The sequence below is a fragment of the Grammomys surdaster genome, unplaced genomic scaffold, assembly GCF_004785775.1.
Source record: "Grammomys surdaster isolate TR1022 unplaced genomic scaffold, NIH_TR_1.0 187, whole genome shotgun sequence".
In the NCBI taxonomy this organism is placed as follows: Eukaryota; Metazoa; Chordata; class Mammalia; order Rodentia; family Muridae; genus Grammomys; species Grammomys surdaster.
Genome location: NW_021604632.1, coordinates 4,869,870 through 4,888,527, shown reverse-complemented (window position 1 = coordinate 4,888,527; position 18,658 = coordinate 4,869,870). Strand labels below are relative to the sequence as shown.

The window sequence follows — 18,658 nt, the reverse complement described above, 5'->3', positions numbered from 1 at the left end:
GCCCCCCCGATATCTCCTGGGCTTGCTGCCAGTGCTCATAACTGCTGAGCTGCAGTTCCAGGTCCCTTCCTCAAATCTGATATTCATATAAGGTCATATAGTCTCATAGATTTTACTCTTTTAAATAAGTAGCTTTTATGATTTTACTAGTCTCGAATGAAATCTAATGAAATGTTTTGGGTATTTTTTTTTTCTCTTTTCTTTTGAGACAGGAGTCTCATGTATACCCATAGCTGGTCCCAAACACAGTAAGATCCTGCTGCTTCTGCCTCTCAAGACCTGTAACTCATCCTAAGACCTCCAACTCAGTTGGCCTCCAACTCAGAGATTACCCCACAGGAATTAAAGAGTGAAGAAGCACTTGGGCTAAGAAACCTGGCATGGCAGCACTAGACTAAGGCAAGAATGGCCTTGAGTTCAAGGTCAGCTTAGACTACCTAATGAGGACTACAGAATGAGAATTTGTCTAAAACAACTGAACAAAAACATATAAGACATTAGGTTTACTACAATGAGAATATGATCCAAATCCTATGTAGTAAGCACCCACATGGTAGCTTCTGATGGTCTGTATTCCAGTTCATATTGGATCATATTCAGATCCAATGTCTTTTTCTGGTCTCTATAGACAGTGCACACAAGCAAAACACCCAAATAAAGTAAGGGTTTTTCCCCCCCAAAAGACACAAAGGAACACTACAGAAAAGTACCTGTAATAAGGAAGTTGCCATGTTCCTCCAAGGGCTCACTGTATTTCCGAACCACATGATTTAAACCAAGGTCCAATTCATAGAAAGTAAGGGTCTGTTGGGTATTGGCTGCTGCTTCGCCAGTTGGATCATTGTCTGCTTCCTGTAAGGCAGTGCCACAAAAACTAATCATCAAGTTTCAGACTTGGAAAGGATATCAGGACTTTACATATAAAGGAAGGTTCCAAGATTCCAAATAGTTTGACAAAATTCATGCTACAAAGGTAGAACCACAAGGATCGAAATCAATTCTGGACCCAGGGATGCCACTACTAGAGGATGCTGCCTTCTGTCCAAAGCAAAGGGTGGCATGCTTTGCCTTTTACTACTCCCCTTAAACACATAACCCCTCCCCCAAACCCAAACCCAACTCTGCTTTTCTCATGTAGCTCCTCTTAATAAATATCTCACTTCAGAGCAGTCATTTAAATGAGAACAAACACCACATAGTCAAGTGCAACAAAGATTTTCAGTAAAGCATTCATATTGTGAAAAAGACCCGATAGCAAGAATGATTTTAAGATCTACATACACAATTAAAAAAAATCATTTTAGGAAAAAGTCTGAGATGACTAAAAAGGGAAGGAGGGAAGAAGAGAGAGAGAGACCTTAAGTACCTCATAATCCATTTCCAGACAAGCAAACATAGGATTTTCAAATCCCACATCTACTCCAACCACATGATACACTAGAGTGTTCGCTTTGTGGGCCTCCAGGGGAGATGAAATGGTGAGCCGGGCTGCAGCATCTCTGTTCAAGATATATACCAATTTCTGCTTCTCAATCGCACCTATTGTTGAAGGAGATGAAACACCAGATTTCCACATGAAAAGGCAGAAACCTAGATATTTATTCTTTTAAATAAGATCATTAACCATCTGTTGATGAGATAAACTAAGAAAAAAAATGGGAACAAAAAATTGTATGGCAGTTTTTACTTCTTATCGCTCATTTTTAACTTCAGAAATGGTAACAAACCAAAAAAAAAAAATTAACAGTCACCACTAACTGTACAAATATACTGCCCTCTACTGTTAGCAGACAACAATAACCATTGTAACTCCTCCACCTTTCTAACAAACATCTTAACATCCCTCTAATTCCTAAGAAATTTTTAAGGTGCCCTGGACTTTAAGGTTCACTCAGAGATGAGAAAATACCCAATCAGTCTGGTAACTCCTCTTTGAATTAGGCCCAGTGGTTTTATAACTGGTCAGAGGGTGGCTTGCCCTCTAGAGGCCTGATCAGATACACAGAATCACCAAGAATTCATCAGAGAAGAGACATGATTGTGAATCATCACTTCAGGCTGAAGAAAGCAACCAACACAACCAAGATCACTTCACTGTAGCCTTTGCTGCAGATAAGATAAACTCTTTCAACTAAATGAAGTAGTTTACCTTATGACTTTGTTTTAAAATGAAACCTTTAGTTTCAACTTAGTAAATTTAAATGTAATGCCAAATGTTAGCCATTAAGTGATAAACTGGCCCATCACCAAGATCAAAGCATGTCTTACACTATGGTAAGCACATATTAAAACCAGAGAAGCACTCAGAGCAAATAAATTTAAGACACTCACTAATCATAACAGCTCTTCCTTTGGGATCCACGGCTAAGAACTGGCCAGGAACAATACGGCGACATCCGCTTTTGCCAAAAGTTTCTTGATGAATTTTCTCAAACATATTCTTTGATGGCTGGTATTCCAAGATAACAATCCGGCCTGAGTCACTGCCAACTACAATGTAGTCTTTGGTGCCACCTGTTAGCCTAAATGCCATAAGTGACCGGATAACACCAAATACTTCAACAGTGAGGAGGGTATGTACTTTGCCAGTGTTAGGATCTGGGCGAAGCAACTCCAAAATCTTCCCACGGGAAACAACAATTTCCTGTTGTTTGGTTCCTAAGTCACCAAAATAAAGATCATAAACAGAATGAGCCCCCAAAATAACTAGGATGGACAGAAACAACAGTAAAGACAAAAAAATAAGGCGGGGAAATCTATGTTTTGAATTAATCTATTCTACTCGAAAGGGTACTTTATCCAGAACTGACTAATAAAATTATCAAACAAGCTTTTTATAAAGGGTTACATAAGTCAAAAAAAAAACCACTTTATTTTCCTAAGACTGGCCACCAATATACCCAACTGGGAAGAATCTGTTACTGATAATTATATGGTTTTGCATGGATCTGGATCCTGATGCTTGTGTGGTAAGCAGTCTATACATGGTGCTGATGCTAAAACTCTCAGCTCCATAAATGGCTCCAAAACAAAAACAAAGCAAATTGCTGTGTATCTGTGTATGATCTATGTGTGCATTTAAGTGCAGGCGAGTGCATGCCACAAGCACACATGTGAAGGCCAGAGGACAATCTCAGGAGCTAGCCCTCACCTTCCACCTTGTGTTAGCCACTGCATACACTGGGCAAGCTGGCCCGAAGCTACCCTACACGAGTGCTGAGGTTACAGCAGAGCTACTAAGTTTAGCTTTACGTAGGTTCTAGGGATCCAAACTCAAGTCTCTATAGCAAGACTATCATGAGGATCTCTCCAGCTCATGGTTTTTAACTTCATGATAATGATGATGTGTTTATGTAGACTGTGTGACTGTGAGCTCTATGGTGCATGTGTGAGCCAGAGGACAACTTTCAGAAGACAGTTTTCTCCTATACTGGGCCCTAATAATCAAAGCCTGGCTGTCAGGCTTCAGTAACAAGTGCTTTTCTTGGATCTTGTCAGTTCTATTTTTTTTTTTTTAGAGTATGTATCTTAGCTGAGCAGTGGTGGTATACACCTTTAATCCCAGCACTCCAAGCAGAGGTGAGAGGATTTCTGCGAGTTTGAGGCCGGCCTGATCTAACAGCCAGTACACCAAGACAGTCAGGGGCTACACAGAGAAAATCCGTCTTGGAAAACAAAGCAAAACAAAACAGTGCATCTTAGGCCAGCTCAGGCTGGCCAAAACTCATGCTCATAGTAGTAGTATCTCAGCCTCCCGAGTGCTAGGGTTACAGACATCAATTATGACACTCATATTCTTATCAAATTTGATGGCAAACTCAAAATTAAGAACCAGCTCTGGGAAGCTAAGTGAGGAGGACTACCAGGTGAGCCATTTTGGGATAAAATGTGACTACCATGACTTCCAAAGCTCATGTCTCACAGGGTTTGGGAAGATATGCCCCTGAAACTGAGTGTCGGATAGATAGTACATGGTAATTTAACACAAATCCCACACCAACATTTGTTTTCATGTAAATGGGAAACATTTCAACAAAAGATAAGCAAAATATATAGTAATTCACTTCCATTCACAAAAGTAATAACTATAGCACTTACCGGAGAAGTTGCCATGGATGGCGAAGCTGATGCCCGTGGCCCGCTGCAAGGTCAGGTTGTACAGAAACATGGTGACAAGCAAAGCTGTGACACTCAGTCAGGTCCTGGTTTACAGCAAGGGTTTCCAGTCAAAGCAGGCTACAGACACAAAAACACAACAACTATTGTTTATAAAAGGAACTCTATATGAGAACTTCTTATTGAACACAGAGCAGACAGTTAAGTATGCCTTCTCCGTGTACTTCCTAAGAACGCATGAGGGCCTGGGCTGCAATCTGAAGGGGAAAAAAATACAACACCATTCATATGGTAGGTGCTATTCAAGTATACTGCATCCTTTGCTTTTCATTTCATGTGAATTCTATGAAAGCCTGCATATTGGCATAAACACTTAAAAGGCTGAGGCAGGAGGATATCTGCAAGTGTAAGATCAGCATAAACTGCACAGTGAATTCCAGAATGGACAACAAATACCTTGGTCTTGGGTCTTTTTTTTTTCCTTCTCTCATGTAGTTCTGGCTATCCTGGAACTCTGAGATCCTCCTGCCTCTGCCAACCAGGCACTGGGATTGAAGGTGTGTGCCACTACACCCAGCAACACCCATTTTAGGAATTAAAAAAAAAAAAGAAATAAAGAAAAAGACAAGCATCTGGGCTCTTCTCTGTAATCCTAGCACTAGAGAGGCGGAGGAAGGAGGATCAATACAAGTTCAGTGCCAGCCTACAATACAGAGACTCTGCCTCAAAAATCAAAACCAAACTTAAGGTCAAGGACACCTATGCTCAAAAATTAAATCCATTGCCCAACATATAGAAAGTGGTGAAATGCCAGAAACTACAACTTGTTCAGTTATCGCTACAGGCCTTTTGTCATTTTTTTTTTTTTTTGTCAAATGAAAACCTACAGTAACTGTAGTTCAATGGTCTATACAGTCACATCATTCAAGACTCTTAAAAACCTCATCCACGAACCAAAAAAAAAAAAAAAACCTCATCCATTTCTCAGGGACCCCATTCTCTCTCTAGGGGTACAAATCTTATCAACTTTTATCTTTCCATGTTTATGTACGTGCATATTAAAAAACATACATCTAAACCATATCTTATGTCCTGTCTTTTACCAAAGGATGAACTTTTTTGAGAAACCAGTAACAAGACGGTTTTCTGCTACAGAGAATCTTACTCAATGCCTATACTATAATTCAACTAGCCAAACTGTTAACACTACATATAAGTGAGTTATACCTCTAAGACTTATTTCTCAAATACCTAATAAACTAATACCGCTAAGGCTCTCAGGCTAATTCCTAAAGGTTGAACTGGCACTGAAAGCTTTGAAGGATTTAAAATTTAAAACTTGTTAAATTTTGAAATTTCCAAACAAACTCTTAGAGGACCTCACAAGTTACAAGACTGTCACGTGTGAGTTCCAGGTGCACCATATGCAGCCAAAGTACTGTTAGGACTTCGGACATTTGCTTTAACGGGTGTGGGGGGTGGACCTTGTTCCAGTTTTCACTTGTATCTCCTAAGGCTCTGCATAGAGAATTTCGTGTTTGTGGCGATGAGAATGCAACCCACAGCCTTGTGCAAGCGCTCTAAAATTAGGTATGGAGGATTAATGAGCACCTACTCACTGAGCAAACACTGAATCGAACGGATTTTCTAGCATATTTAAGAGGTCCGTCCTGGAGGAATATCCGGTATCAGGTAACTTTTACCGCCAAAACGTGGAAAGCTCTCCTCCCCGGCCCTGCCTGTGATTTCCAACACCACCTCCTTTTTATCTTGCCCAACCTTCAGATAGGTACTATTAGCCGTCATTTTTTTTTCTTCTAAAGTAAAACGAGGTTGAGAGGAGAAACAACATTTTGCCCAATTACCAAAGGCCAAATCCAAAACAGATCCCGGGATCAAAGGCTGTTTCTTTTATTTACAGCTTTTGAACAAGCTGAGTTTTTACACCATGCTGATTATTCCCTGGGGAGAGTCTCACTAGGTAGCCTCGGTGGGGTTCCCACTGCCGAGAATATTTCAACTTCCCCGCGTGGTGGAAACATACGAGTGTGCCACCACGTCAGACTTGCAAGCCTTATTTTAAAGGATTCGTCCCCACTATGAGAACAGAAGTAGGAAAAGAGGCCACGAGGCCATTTGCGGACCGCAAGCATTTTCCTAACCTCACGCCTACCGAACCTCTGGGGCCTAAAACTGCCTCTGCGGCTCCCGCCACGGTGCCGGGCAGCTCTCTCTTGTGACCCGCTCTCCGCTTCCTCCGCGTCAGAGAAGCTGTGAGGCCACTTCTTTACCCTGCTGCAGGAAGGATGGCTTCGGTATCCGACGGATGCTGAATTCCTTCAAGGCCTAAGCCACAGCCACTGCCAAGCCGCCGGCGTCCGCCATTAGCCTTTAAGACGGGCCTTCGGGTGCCACGCGACGGGAAAAAGGTATCCATCCCCCGCCTGATAAATATATGTAATTTTAAAAAGCTTTCATCTTGCTCCTTCAGTCTTATAAGTTATCTAAAACGTATACTTTACGGTGAGTTTTCTGTAAAATAGAAGGTTAATTTTAAAAATAGACTTCAAATGTTTTTGATCGGGCATTTCTGTGGACTGCCCCAAAGGTCGCCGCGCCAACGCAGAGGGGACCTCGCGAGCCCGGAAGCGCCTAGTGGGAACCAAGATGGCGGACGTGGAATCCCCTCTGAAGTTGTCAGGAGCGCCTCCGCCACTTGAGGGAGTGGGAGGAGGCCACTGCTCCGAAATCTCCACCGAGCTCATTCGCTCTCTGACAGAGCTGCAGGAGCTGGAAGCTGTGTACGAACGACTCTGCGGCGAGGAGGTGAGGACCTGATCCTCCTTTTTCCTGGACGATCCCTTGGCAGAGGACATCACAGGCGTCGGTCTCTTTACCAGGGAAAACGAAAAAGCACCTTCCCAAGACGCTTTAGTGTAGTAGTGCATTCGGGTACACCTGTCAGTTCTACTCACTCAAGCTTATTTGACCTGTTACCTGGACTACTTCCTTGATCTGTCTCCGTATGGATTTCCCTGACGAGTAAAACTGAAGCGGTGTATGTATACACAAATATGTATTCTATGTTTATGTATACATACATATGTATATGCCAAATTGTTTTGATTTCAGAATAAGAATTGCTTTGGCTTGGGAAGTGAAAAGTTATGAAAGTTTCTTCTCGACTCATTTAAAGGAGAAGATACTTCAGATTAGCTTAAACTTTTAAGACTTTCTCTTGGAGGAAATGATTATGATAATTTAAGTCTAGACGTTTGGACATTTTCTTATTTTGAGACGGCCTCTGTGTTGCCCATATTGTCTTCAAATTTGCTACCTTCCTAGAGTAACCACCCAGGCTACTGGCATTATAGGTGTGCTCACAACTCGCTAGAAGTTTGACAGCTCCCTGTTAGGAGAATGAATTTTTAAGACTAAGGCACAGCCGTGTGGTCTCAGTAGAGTCGTTTCATCTCTTGTACCTTGGCTGTATTGTCAAGTAACAGGTGTGGACAGGATTCTGATTCCTTTCCATTGATAGCATGCTATATCTCTTTATACTTTTGTTACTATTCCATGGCAATCTGGTGCTGTCAGTTCATTTTCCAATGTGGATGGATTTCTTGCTAGTCAGAAGATGTAAACTCTGACCTAAAAGTTTGGCAGCTGTTTTTTCCAGAGAATTCTTTTTTCTTTTTCGGCAGGATCTAACTAGCCCCACCTAGCCTGCAACTCACTATGTAGGTCAGGCTTGCAGTGAACTCAATAGTCTGCCTGCCGCTGTCACTCGAGTGCTGGGATTAATGTCATGCAACTCTCACAGTACTTTTAATAAAGGAAAAGAGAGTGGTTACTACCTTCGAATGTTTTCAAATATTGCCTTGCGTCCGCTCTAGCAGTTCCTGCACAAGAAGTGGTTTAAAGTTTTCGTGCTCTTGACTTAACATTCCTAACTTTATATTCATTGAGTCAATTACTACATTAGGGAAATTTTTGAGGTCTTATAAAATGTAGTAGTGTTGGCTCTGTTTGTATTTGATGACTGTCTGGAAATTTTTCTCTGCATCCTTCTTAGACTACCTTTATTAAACTATGTAGCTAATACTGTTTCCTGCATACTGTGTTGTGTACTTTTATTATCCTGTTTCATTTGCACAAAAATTCTATAAGGTACTTACTGAAATCCGATAAAGTACATATTCATCTCCTACTTCATAGGAAAAAAAAGCTAGAAAGTGAGCTAAATATAATGTATACCTATAATCCCAGCATGCAAAAGGCCGAGGCAATAGGATCTCAAGTTCATGAACTACACAAAAACCCTGTCTCAAAGGTACATAAATTGAGATAGCACAATAAATGGCTTCACTGGCATAGAAATATAATCACCCCCTCTAAATACTAAGTATGTGGAAAGAAGAGATTTAAAAAAAAAAACAACTTATGGTCTCTTTGGAAATTTCACTTCTTTAGCTACTATATTTTATTTTGTTCCTTTTAAAACTGTATGTGTATGAGGAAGCAAGTGTGTCATAGCACAAGTGTAGAAGTCGGGGACAACTTCAGAATTGGTCTCTTCTACCATGTAAATGCTGAGGATCAAAGTCTAGTCATCAGTCTTGGAGGAAGGAGTCATCCTTCAGTTCTTGTTTTGATTCTGAGACAGGATCTCAAATTGGCTATCTAGCTAAACCTGGCATTCACTTCTGATCCTCCTGCCTGTCTCCTGAGTGCTGGGCTAACAAGGGAACATCACACAGCTGGATTAGCCACTAAATTTCAGAGCCTCTTTATTTGAAACACTCTACATGTAGTATTGAATAAATATTTATTTGTTCCCATTGTATTATTCATCTGCTAGATGGAATAAGATATACTCAAACAAAGTGGGGGCACATGCATAATCCTAGCACTTGGGAAGGAAAGAATAAGAATTCAAGGTCACCCCATGTTTCAGAACATGTGAGAGACCTTTCTGGGTTACATGAGACCCTGTATCAAAACAAGCATGAGAAAGATTACACAGCCAATTACTTAGTCCAACAAAACAAACCAGAGCAGTATTGAAGCCCAAAGGGACTATAGTGAGAGATTTGAATTAAAATTCACCTTTTAGCTATTCGGAGTTACATAAATGTATTCATTACGGATTTGTTTGTTGTTTTGAGACTGGGTCTCTCTATGTATTACTTGCTATCCTGAATATGTATACAAGACTGGCTTCAAACACAGAGCTCAAGATGCCTCTTTCACCCAATGCTGGCATGAAAGATGTGTGTTATTATACCTGGCTTAATTTAGATAACTCTTAATGTAGGGGTAAAGATAGAGTTTAATATTTAAACACTTGCCTAGCTTATACAAGGTCATCATGCATTTAATGCCCTAGTAACTTAGAAAATTACATATATCCATTCTGACGGTGTTTGTCTGTTTCAGAAAGTGGTGGAGAAAGAGCTGGATGCTCTATTGGAACAGCAAAACACCATTGAAAGTAAGATGGTCACTCTCCACAGGATGGGGTGAGTATGCATCACAGCAAAAGTTATACATTCCAGTGGGGACCAGGATAAAACTAGTTTTCCTAACCCAATAGTCCAGTCTCTTAGGAAGCTAAGGTGTGGTGTCTTAGTCAGGGTTTCAATCCCTGGACAAAACATCATGACCAAGGAGCAAGCTGAGGAGGAAAGGGTTTATTCAGCTTATACTTCCACATGGCTGTTCATCACCAAAGGAAGTCAGGACATGAATTCACACAGGGTAGGAACTTGGAGGCAAGAGCTGATGCAGAAGCAATGGAGGAATGCTGTTTACTGGCTTGCTTCCCCTGGCTTGCTCAGCTTGCTTTCTTATAGAACCCAGGACTACTAGCCCAGGGACGGTACCACCCACGATGGGCTAGGCCCTCCCCCCTTGATCACTAATTGAGAAAATGCCTTACATGTCATAGAGGCATTTCCTCAAGGGAGCCTCCTTTCTCTGTGATAACTCCAGCTTGAGTCAAGTTGACACACAAAACCAGCCAGTACAGGTGGGAAGCTTGCTGCAAGTTTGATGCCAGACGGGGCTACAGAGTAAGTCCCTATTTCAAAAAAGGAAAAAAATGATTCCTTTTCCTAACATTGTTTTATGACCTGACAAACATTTGAAATGGAAAGGAACAATAACTCAAAGTAAGCACCTAAGGATATATATACACAGTTTGATAGTTATCAACAAGTCCTTGAAACTGGACGTGGTGGCTCAGATCTATAGTACCTTGGAGGTAGAGGTAGAATTATCAGGAGTTCAAAGCCAGCCTCAATAGGACAAAAAAGTCTTTAGCTTTAGACTCCAACCAGGCATGGTACTATACAACTTCAGAAGTAAGGGCTGGCGGATGTGCGGCTCAAGGCCAGCTGCAGCTAAGTAGTGAGCTAAGCAGCTAAACTTGGCTGTTTACAGCCTTCTCAAAACAAACAAAAATAATCTCCTTGACCCACAGGGAACCTTATTAGAAATGTAAATTGTGGTTGGGCAGCAATGGTACACACCTTTAATCCTAGCACTGGGGAGGCAGAGGCAGGTGGATCTCTGAGATTGAGGCCAATGCAGATTATAGAGTGAGTTCTAAGACAGCTAGGGTGACACAGAGAAACCCTATCTGGAAAAAAAAACAAACAAACAAGCAAACAAAACAAAATGTGTGTGTGTCTGTGTGTGAGTCTGTGTGTGAAGAAATGCAAATTCTGAAACCCCCCCAGACTAAACGTTCTGAATTATAGACTTTGTTGTTGAGGCCCAGAAATACGTATTTTAGTAAGTCTTCCAGGGGTTTCTGATTTGCAGCTTAAGTTTAAGATTTGCTTTTATCAATTTTGTATTTGCTGAGCATTGTGGTGTATGCCTATAATCTAAGCATTCAGGAAGCTGAAACAGGAGCTCTCAGTTTGAGGCCAGCTTAAAACCTGATTCAAAAGGCTAGAGGGAAACAAAGGACCCTGTCTGTGGTTTGATACACCTGTAGTCCTTAACATTTGGAGAGCACAGATAAGAGAATCAAGAGTTCAAGGCTATTTCCTACTTACACAGTGAGTTTGAAGCCATCCTGCCTACATCAGACCTCATTTCAAAGCAAGCAAAGAGAAAGAGCTGGGGGGTGTGGCTCGGTGATAGAGCATTTGCCTAGCTCAGTACCCCCACCCCTCTCTCTCTCTTTCACACACAGAGAGAGAGAGAGAAAAGTGAGAGTAAAAGACACAATCTCCACCTGGGGGGAAAAATCCAAAACACCTAATTTCCCCTCTTGTTCTTGCCTTCTGCCTCTGGGTGCCTTGACAAAATCTGTCTCTAGTCCCAACCTGCAGTTGATTGAGGGAGATGCAAAGCAGCTGGCTGGAATGATCACCTTTACCTGCAACCTAGCTGAAAATGTGTCCAGCAAAGTTCGTCAGCTTGACCTGGCCAAGGTAATCCCACTGAGCCTTTGATGTTTGAGCTCACAGAAGAGAAGGAAGAAGTTATCTTAGAGTCTAGATTAAAACTATCCAGTAAAAGTCAATACAAAATACCAGGACCAGATAAAGGTACCACATGAAAACTCCAGGCCAATAGCTTTTATGCATATAAAAATAAAAATTCTCAATACTAAAAGCAAATTGAGCAGCACATAAGGAAGATTATATACCAAGAATGCAAAGCTGGTTTAATGTCTGAAAGTCAAGTAATGTACTAAAGGGAGTGGGGATGGAGCTTGATAGAGCGCTGTCTATCACACATCAACACCCTAGCTTAGATCCCAGCACAGCAATGTTATTTTTCCAAATATCACATACTTCTTGATTCAGTTATAAGGTTAACAAATATGGATTATTCCCGTTCATGTTTCCATTAAAATGAAGTAACCACACTAATTAAATCATGGTATCTACTAGCGTCTAGGTTAACATCTATTAACAGTCTTGTAAGTGGTTATGATTAATTTGCCAGTTACAGCTGAAAAGAACTGACAGTTAACTATGTTCCACTCCTAAACCTCTGTATGTTCTGAAGAGCATTTTGAAGGAATAGAACATTGTCTTTAAACACAAGAATTTTTGTAGAACCGCCTCTATCAGGCCATTCAGAGAGCTGATGACATCTTGGACTTGAAGTTCTGCATGGACGGAGTTCAGACTGCTTTGAGGAATGAAGATTATGAGCAGGCTGCAGCCCACATTCATCGTTACTTATGCCTGGACAAGTCAGTCATTGAGCTCAGCCGACAAGGCAAAGAAGGTCAGTATCCCAGACTTGATTCTGGTTTGCTTATAAGCATCTGTGATTTGAACTAAGCAAACTCAATTAAGAAAAGTGTGTGTTGCCAGGTATGGTGGCTCAAGTCTATGTTGAGAGACTGAGGCAGGGGGATCCAATGAATTCAAAGCCAGACTGGGCTACAAAGTGAGAACTGTGTCTCTAAAAGCACCAAAAGCAAACAAAAAAGAAAATTTAGAAAGGATATCCTAGTTGCTATTTTTGCCAACTTGACATAAACTAGATTTACCTGGGAAAAAACTCAGTGAAGAAAATGCCTATGTTAGATTGTCTATAGGTGAGTCTGTGGGGAATTTGCTTAATTAATGATTAAGTAGAAGGGCCCACCTCACTGTGTGTGGTACCACATTTAGGCTGATGATCCATAAGACCAAGTCAGTAAGCAGCGTTTCTCCATGGCTTCAGCTTCTTGCCTCCAGATTCCTGCCCTGAGATCCTATCTTGACTTACTGAATGAAGGACCATTTCCTTCATAAGCCAGAGAACACCCTTCACAACCCAAGTCAGTTCTGATCATGGTGTTTATGATAGCAAAGAAACCCTAAGACAGTGGAAAAGGAAACTGATCTTGTATGTTGTAAATCTCTGTCTCTTAGGGTATTTACACTTAACCATATTGCTTACTTATAGAATTAAATTCTTGGGCTGGAAAAAATAGTGAAGTTGAAGTTGATAAAGTGCTTACCTTACTGGTATGAAGACTTAAGTTTGATCTCCAGAACCTATGTAAAAATGACAGGCATTGCGGCGAATGCTTGTAATTCTGTACTGGGGAGGCAGAGCGCTTCTCTCCCTTTGTTTATTACACTCTTTTTTTCCTGGAATGTATGTTCTTCCTACCCAGCTACCATTGTCCTGTCAGCTTCTCTAGGAAGTCTGTCTAATAATCTCACACAGAAATTTGACTTTTAGGCACCTTTCTTATGATTTTTACCATACATTGAATCATGTTACGTGTATTAGACACAGACACAATTCTACCTGGTTATAGCTTTTCACAGCAGTACAATCGTGGTAGATTCATCTTCTATCCATCCACATTGTTAGCCCAGTATCTTATACACAGTAAGTATTTAAAACGCATTTGCCAAGTTAATAGTGGTACACAAAGCGGTATGGATCTGACATAGCACCATTCTTTATGTTGATTCCATTTGATTTCCATTGAGCAGGAAGCATGATTGATGCCAACCTGAAATTACTGCAGGAAGCTGAGCAACGTCTTAAAGCCATAGTAGCAGAGAAGTTTGCTGTTGCTACCAAAGAAGGTGATTTGCCCCAGGTGGAGCGGTTCTTCAAGATCTTCCCACTGCTGGGTTTACATGAGGATGGACTGAGCAAGTTCTCAGAATACCTGTGCAAACAGGTATGGGCAGTGTACCAGTTAGGGTTCTTTAGAGTCATAGGGGGATTTATTGGAGTGACTTACAGGCTGCAGTCCAGCTAATCCAACAGTGGCTAGCTGTGACCGGGAAGTTCATCAGGCATCTAATAGTTGCTCAGTCCACAAGGCTGAGTGTCTCAGCTGGGCTTCTGTATATGCTGAAATCCTAAAGAAGTAGACTTCAATGCTAGTGAGAAGTTTTTGTTTTTGTTTTTTTGTTACACCAAAGGCAAGTGTCTTTCTACCTCAAAGGTCTGGACAAGAAGTGGATTCACCCACTTCAAACCAAGCAGAAAATCTCTCACAGGTGTGCCCTCCGTTTCTGGATTATAGTTGATTCCAGATGTAGTCAAGCTGACAATAGGCACCACAGGCAGTAATTACTTAGTAGGATGATGGCATGATTCTTTCCCTACAGAGTTCTAGGCCAGCCTGATCTATATGGTAAGTCTCAGGACATCTAGTGCTACATAGAAAGACCTCCCCATTTCAAAACAAACAACAAAAATTAAAGATGTCTCAGTGAATAGAGTCATTTGCTGTCAAACCTAACAATGTGAGTTCAATTTCTGGGACCCATGTGCTGGGAAAAAAACAATTCCAGCAAGTTGTCCTCTGTCTTCCATACATGCAGTAAGACACACTCTACTCTTCTCTCTCTCTCTCTCTCTCTCTCTCTCTCTCTTACACACAAACTATAATGAAACAGTTAAGTACAGTTACTAGGCATCATGGTATAGCATATGCTTCTGATGCTAACACTTGGGAGCCTGAGGCAGGAGCATCAATAGTTTAAGGTTAGCTTCAGTTATACGATGAGTTCTGAGCCAATTTGGACTATAGAGGGACTGGGGCTCCAAAAATAAAATAAAGTAAAGTAAAATAAAATGGGGCTGGTGAGATGGCTTAGTAGTTAAGAGCGCTGGCTGCTCTTCTACAGGTCCTGAGTTCAATTTCCAGCAACCAAATGGTGGCTCATGACCATCTTTAAAGGTATCTGATGCCCTCTTCTGGCATGCAGATGTGCATGCAGACAGAGCACTCATACATTTAAATAAATACATAAGTAAATAAAAATGTTCTGTGGTACATTTTTAATTTTAAAAATTTATTAAACTTTTAATTTGTGTTTTTAATGTATATAGGGGGTTTGCCTGTTTGTATAGCTCTGCACCACCTGCGTGCCTGGTGCCTGTGGAGGCATGCAGAAGAAAGCCTGTAGCTGTAGTTAACAGATGGTTGTGAGCTACTTTGTAGGTACTGGGAATTGAATGGAAGTCCTCTAGAAGAACAGCCAGTACTCTTATCCACTGAGCCATCTCTCCAGCCCCCTCAACAAAGCACTGTAAATGTATCAAGTTATATTTTAACATCATAATAAAATTAGAAGTGCTTTCTCCTTTTAGCTAATTGTAGTCTGTATTTTCTTTTTTTTTTTTTTTTTTTTTTTTGGTTTTTCGAGACAGGGTTTCTCTGTATAGCCCTGGCTGTCCTGGAACTCACTCTGTAGACCAGGCTGGCCTCGAACTTAGAAATCCGCCTGCCTCTGCCTCCCAAGTGCTGGGACTAAAGGCGTGCGCCACCACCGCCCGGCTAGTCTGTATTTTCAAAGAGAGTAAAAGATTATTTATTCCCCTGAATAGATGAGCTGTCGTGGTAGCACATAGCTTTAATCTCAGGACTGAATAGGCAGAGACAGGTGGCTCTCTGTATATTGGAGGCAAACCTAATCTATATAGCAAGTAAGTTCCATGCCACCAGTGAGAGTTACACAGTGAGACCCTGTCTCAAAAAAAAAAAAAGATATCACATTCTCAGGTTCCTTGTCCTACTTGAGCACCCACAGAGAGGTTCCTCAGTGCTGCCTCCAACCTCCATCCACCAAGGGAAACGTGGTGGAAGAAAAGCTGATGGGAAGCTATTGGTCTGAAAAATATCTGTACATCTTCTCTGCGCTCAGGTGGCCAGTAAGGCTGAGGAGAACCTGCTCTTGGTGCTAGGATCAGACATGAGTGATCGAAGAGCTGCCGTCATCTTTGCAGATACTCTCACTCTCCTATTTGAAGGTGAGCCCCTCTCTCTCTCTCTCTCTCTCTCTCTCTCTCTCTCTCTCTCTCTCTACCCTAGGGAGACCAGAAACATTTTCTTCTGACATCTGCATCCCAGCCTTTCCCTCTACTCAAGTGTGTTTGATCCAATCCGGTAGTTTCTATGTGTTGATTCACTGAATAATCAATTTCCAGATTAGTATCTGATTAGCAAGATTGAAGTGTCTCCAGTATTTTGACCCTCCATAGCCCCAACATCCTAAAAAATAAATAAATTTAACCTGAAATATGTTACAAGGAAGGTGGTCTATTTCAGTGATCCCGCTAGAGCAAACAGCTTCACTATGACGTTTCAAGTGCCTTTTACTAGACCATCACTGTTTATAGGAAACAAGTCTTGATGACAACATCAGCATCAACTAGAACTGTCTGTTTCAGATAGGGAACTAAATCCCTGGAAGGGATTCAGTTAGACCTAGGTTAATCTTTAATGGTGGGAAGGAATTTATTTTATGGAAAAAACATGTGAAGGCCAACTCTCACTTCCTTCTAGGGATCGCCCGGATTGTAGAAACCCACCAACCCATTGTGGAGACTTACTATGGACCAGGGCGACTCTTCACCCTGATCAAATATCTTCAAGTGGAATGTGACACACAGGTGGAGAAGGTGGTCAACAAGTTCATCAAGCAGAGGGACTACCACCAGCAGGTGAGCAGGGGAAAGCAGCTGTGGTCAAGGCACTCAGTAGGTAGAATACATTAGAAGAACTAAGATGGACGGACGGATGGATGGATGGACGGACAGACGGACGGACGGACGGACTGCCTAGAGAAAGACAGATGCTGAAGGTATAGTGGCCCTCACTTTGCCTATTGCTTAGTACCTTAACACAACAGAAACAGAAACCAAATTCCATATCATTGACATTCAACAGAGCCCTCTGGTGATGCAAAAAGGATTTTCCTCTCCTAGGGTGCTATTGAGTATCAAGTATTAATAATTTGTTTTTAATTTTACTTTAGTTTTTTTTTTTTTTTTTTTTTTTTTTTTTTGGTTTTTCAAGACAGGGTTTCTCTGTGTAGTCCTGGCTGTCCTGGAACTCACTCTGTAGACCAGGCTGGCCTCAAACTCTCGAACTCAGAAATCCACCTGCCTCTGCCTCCCAAGTGCTGGGATTAAAGGCGTGCGCCACCACTGCCCGGCTTCACTTTAGTTCTTATGGCTCTCTTTTCAGAACTGTTTTTCAATCTCCGTAAGCTCAGGAAATAAAAGTAGCACAGAGAAATAGGAACGGCCAGCTGGGTGGTGCATAACTATAATCCAGCCATGGGGAGGATGAAGAAAGAGGATCACTATTATTTTGAAGTCAGCCTGGACTGCATAAGGAGATCCAGGCCAGCCCGAGTTACATAGTCACTTTCTACTGGCTCATATCTATAAGCAGAACCACAGACTGTGAGACAGACTCAGTCCATGAGAATGTCATTAGCATTACTTTTTTTTAAGACTTACTGTTTCTAATTTTCTCTATAAGAAGGTTTGACTGTGTATGTGTAGCATGTGCATGCCTAGTGCACGGAGGCCAGAAAAGGGCACCAGTCCCTTGGAACTAGAGGAACAGATGGTTGGTTCCTACCACATGGGTTCTGAGAACCAAATTCCAGTCCTCTGCAAGAGCAGCAAGTGCTCCTAACCACTGAGTTATCTCACCAGCCCTACCATTACTTTTAAATGTAACAACAGTGGCTGGAGAGGTGGCTTAGCACTTAAGAGAATTTGCTTCTCTTCTAGAAGACATGAGTTTGATTCCAAGCACTCCCGTGGCAGCCAACAGCCATCTGTGACTCAAATTCCAGAGGATTGGAAACCCTTTTTGGCCTCCACAGGCAGTGCATACATGGTACACATACATACATGCAGGCAAAACATCCGTACGTAGAATTAAAACGAATAAATGTATAACAAATGGAAGCAACAGTACCTAAGCCAAAACCGACTCTTTTTTTGTTTGTTTGTTTTTTGGTTTTTCTTTTTTTTTTTCTGAATACTTTGATCTAATTAGATCTCATTATAATTAGGTTACATTGTTTTCTTCCTCCTCTTCTTCTTCCTCCTCTTCTTCTTCTTCTTCTTCCTCCTCCTCCTCCTCCTCCTCCTCCTCCTCCTCCTCGTCCACTTTCTTCTTCGGCAGGATCTCATGTAGCCTGGGTTGTTTCAAACTTGATTGACATGTAGCCATTGATGATTTTGCATTCTAATCCTACAGCCTCCATTTCTAGAGTTCCAGGGTGGTGGACTCATGCCATTGCACTTTGCCTCCAGTTAAAGTATCCTAACCAGCAACATCAGGTCACAAGATCCAGGAACTTGGGGGACACACACGCGACATAATTTCCTTAGTTCCTCTCCGCTTCAATTTCTCCGGCCCCGCCTCTTTCCCTTTAGGCCCCACCTCTCGACCCCAGGCCCCGCCTTTTTTGGTTTTTTCGAGACAGGGTTTCTCTGTATAGCCCTGGCTGTCCTGGAACTCACTCTGTAGACCAGGCTAGCCTCAAACTCTCGAACTCAGAAATCTGCCTGCCTCTGCCTCCCAAGTGCTGGGATTAAAGGCGTGTGCCACCACTGCCCGGCCAAAACCAACTCTTGCTTGAAAGAAAACTAAGCCTAGTTAGCAACCTGCAGCTTATTGTAAGCCTAATGGCCAGTGGGAGGCAGAGATGCTGTTCTGATTTTTGTGGTGTCTTTCAGTTCCGGCTTGTCCAGAGTAACTTGATGAGAAATTCTGCAGCAGAAAAAATTGAACCAAGGTAAT

The 18,658-nt window shown here is 41.8% G+C and overlaps 2 protein-coding genes and 1 non-coding gene across 5 annotated transcripts in view; 1 reads left to right on the top strand and 2 right to left on the bottom strand.

The window, feature by feature from the left end:
* The window catches only part of Sf3b3 (splicing factor 3b subunit 3), a 35,966-nt gene extending 29,430 nt beyond the window's left edge, over positions 1-6,536 (bottom strand). The window contains exons 1-5 of one of the 3 annotated variants that reach the window (XM_028768498.1): positions 6,408-6,536; positions 4,099-4,236; positions 2,332-2,658; positions 1,367-1,539; positions 711-852 (exon numbers count right to left, since the gene is read on the bottom strand). In XM_028768498.1, coding sequence (XP_028624331.1) covers positions 711-852; positions 1,367-1,539; positions 2,332-2,658; positions 4,099-4,168 — 712 coding nt within the window. In that variant the 5' untranslated portion in view covers positions 4,169-4,236; positions 6,408-6,536. Of the gene's footprint in view, positions 1-710; positions 853-1,366; positions 1,540-2,331; positions 2,659-4,098; positions 4,237-6,278; positions 6,384-6,407 lie in introns of those variants that run through there. The other 2 variants (XM_028768500.1, XM_028768501.1) reach the window with 2 other exon arrangements.
* Positions 1,986-2,061, bottom strand: LOC114622323. The gene has a single exon (XR_003711579.1). It is a non-coding gene; the product is annotated as a small nucleolar RNA SNORD111 (small nucleolar RNA).
* A 226-nt stretch (positions 6,537-6,762) lies between the features above and the next one.
* Cog4 (component of oligomeric golgi complex 4) overlaps positions 6,763-18,658 on the top strand; it is a 32,260-nt gene continuing 20,364 nt past the window's right edge. Inside the window, exons 1-8 of the mRNA XM_028768497.1 lie at positions 6,763-6,942; positions 9,556-9,638; positions 11,450-11,564; positions 12,198-12,372; positions 13,584-13,777; positions 15,756-15,861; positions 16,397-16,554; positions 18,595-18,653. Of these exons, the coding sequence (XP_028624330.1) occupies positions 6,784-6,942; positions 9,556-9,638; positions 11,450-11,564; positions 12,198-12,372; positions 13,584-13,777; positions 15,756-15,861; positions 16,397-16,554; positions 18,595-18,653 (1,049 nt within the window). The 5' untranslated portion in view covers positions 6,763-6,783. The remainder of the gene's footprint in view (positions 6,943-9,555; positions 9,639-11,449; positions 11,565-12,197; positions 12,373-13,583; positions 13,778-15,755; positions 15,862-16,396; positions 16,555-18,594; positions 18,654-18,658) is intronic.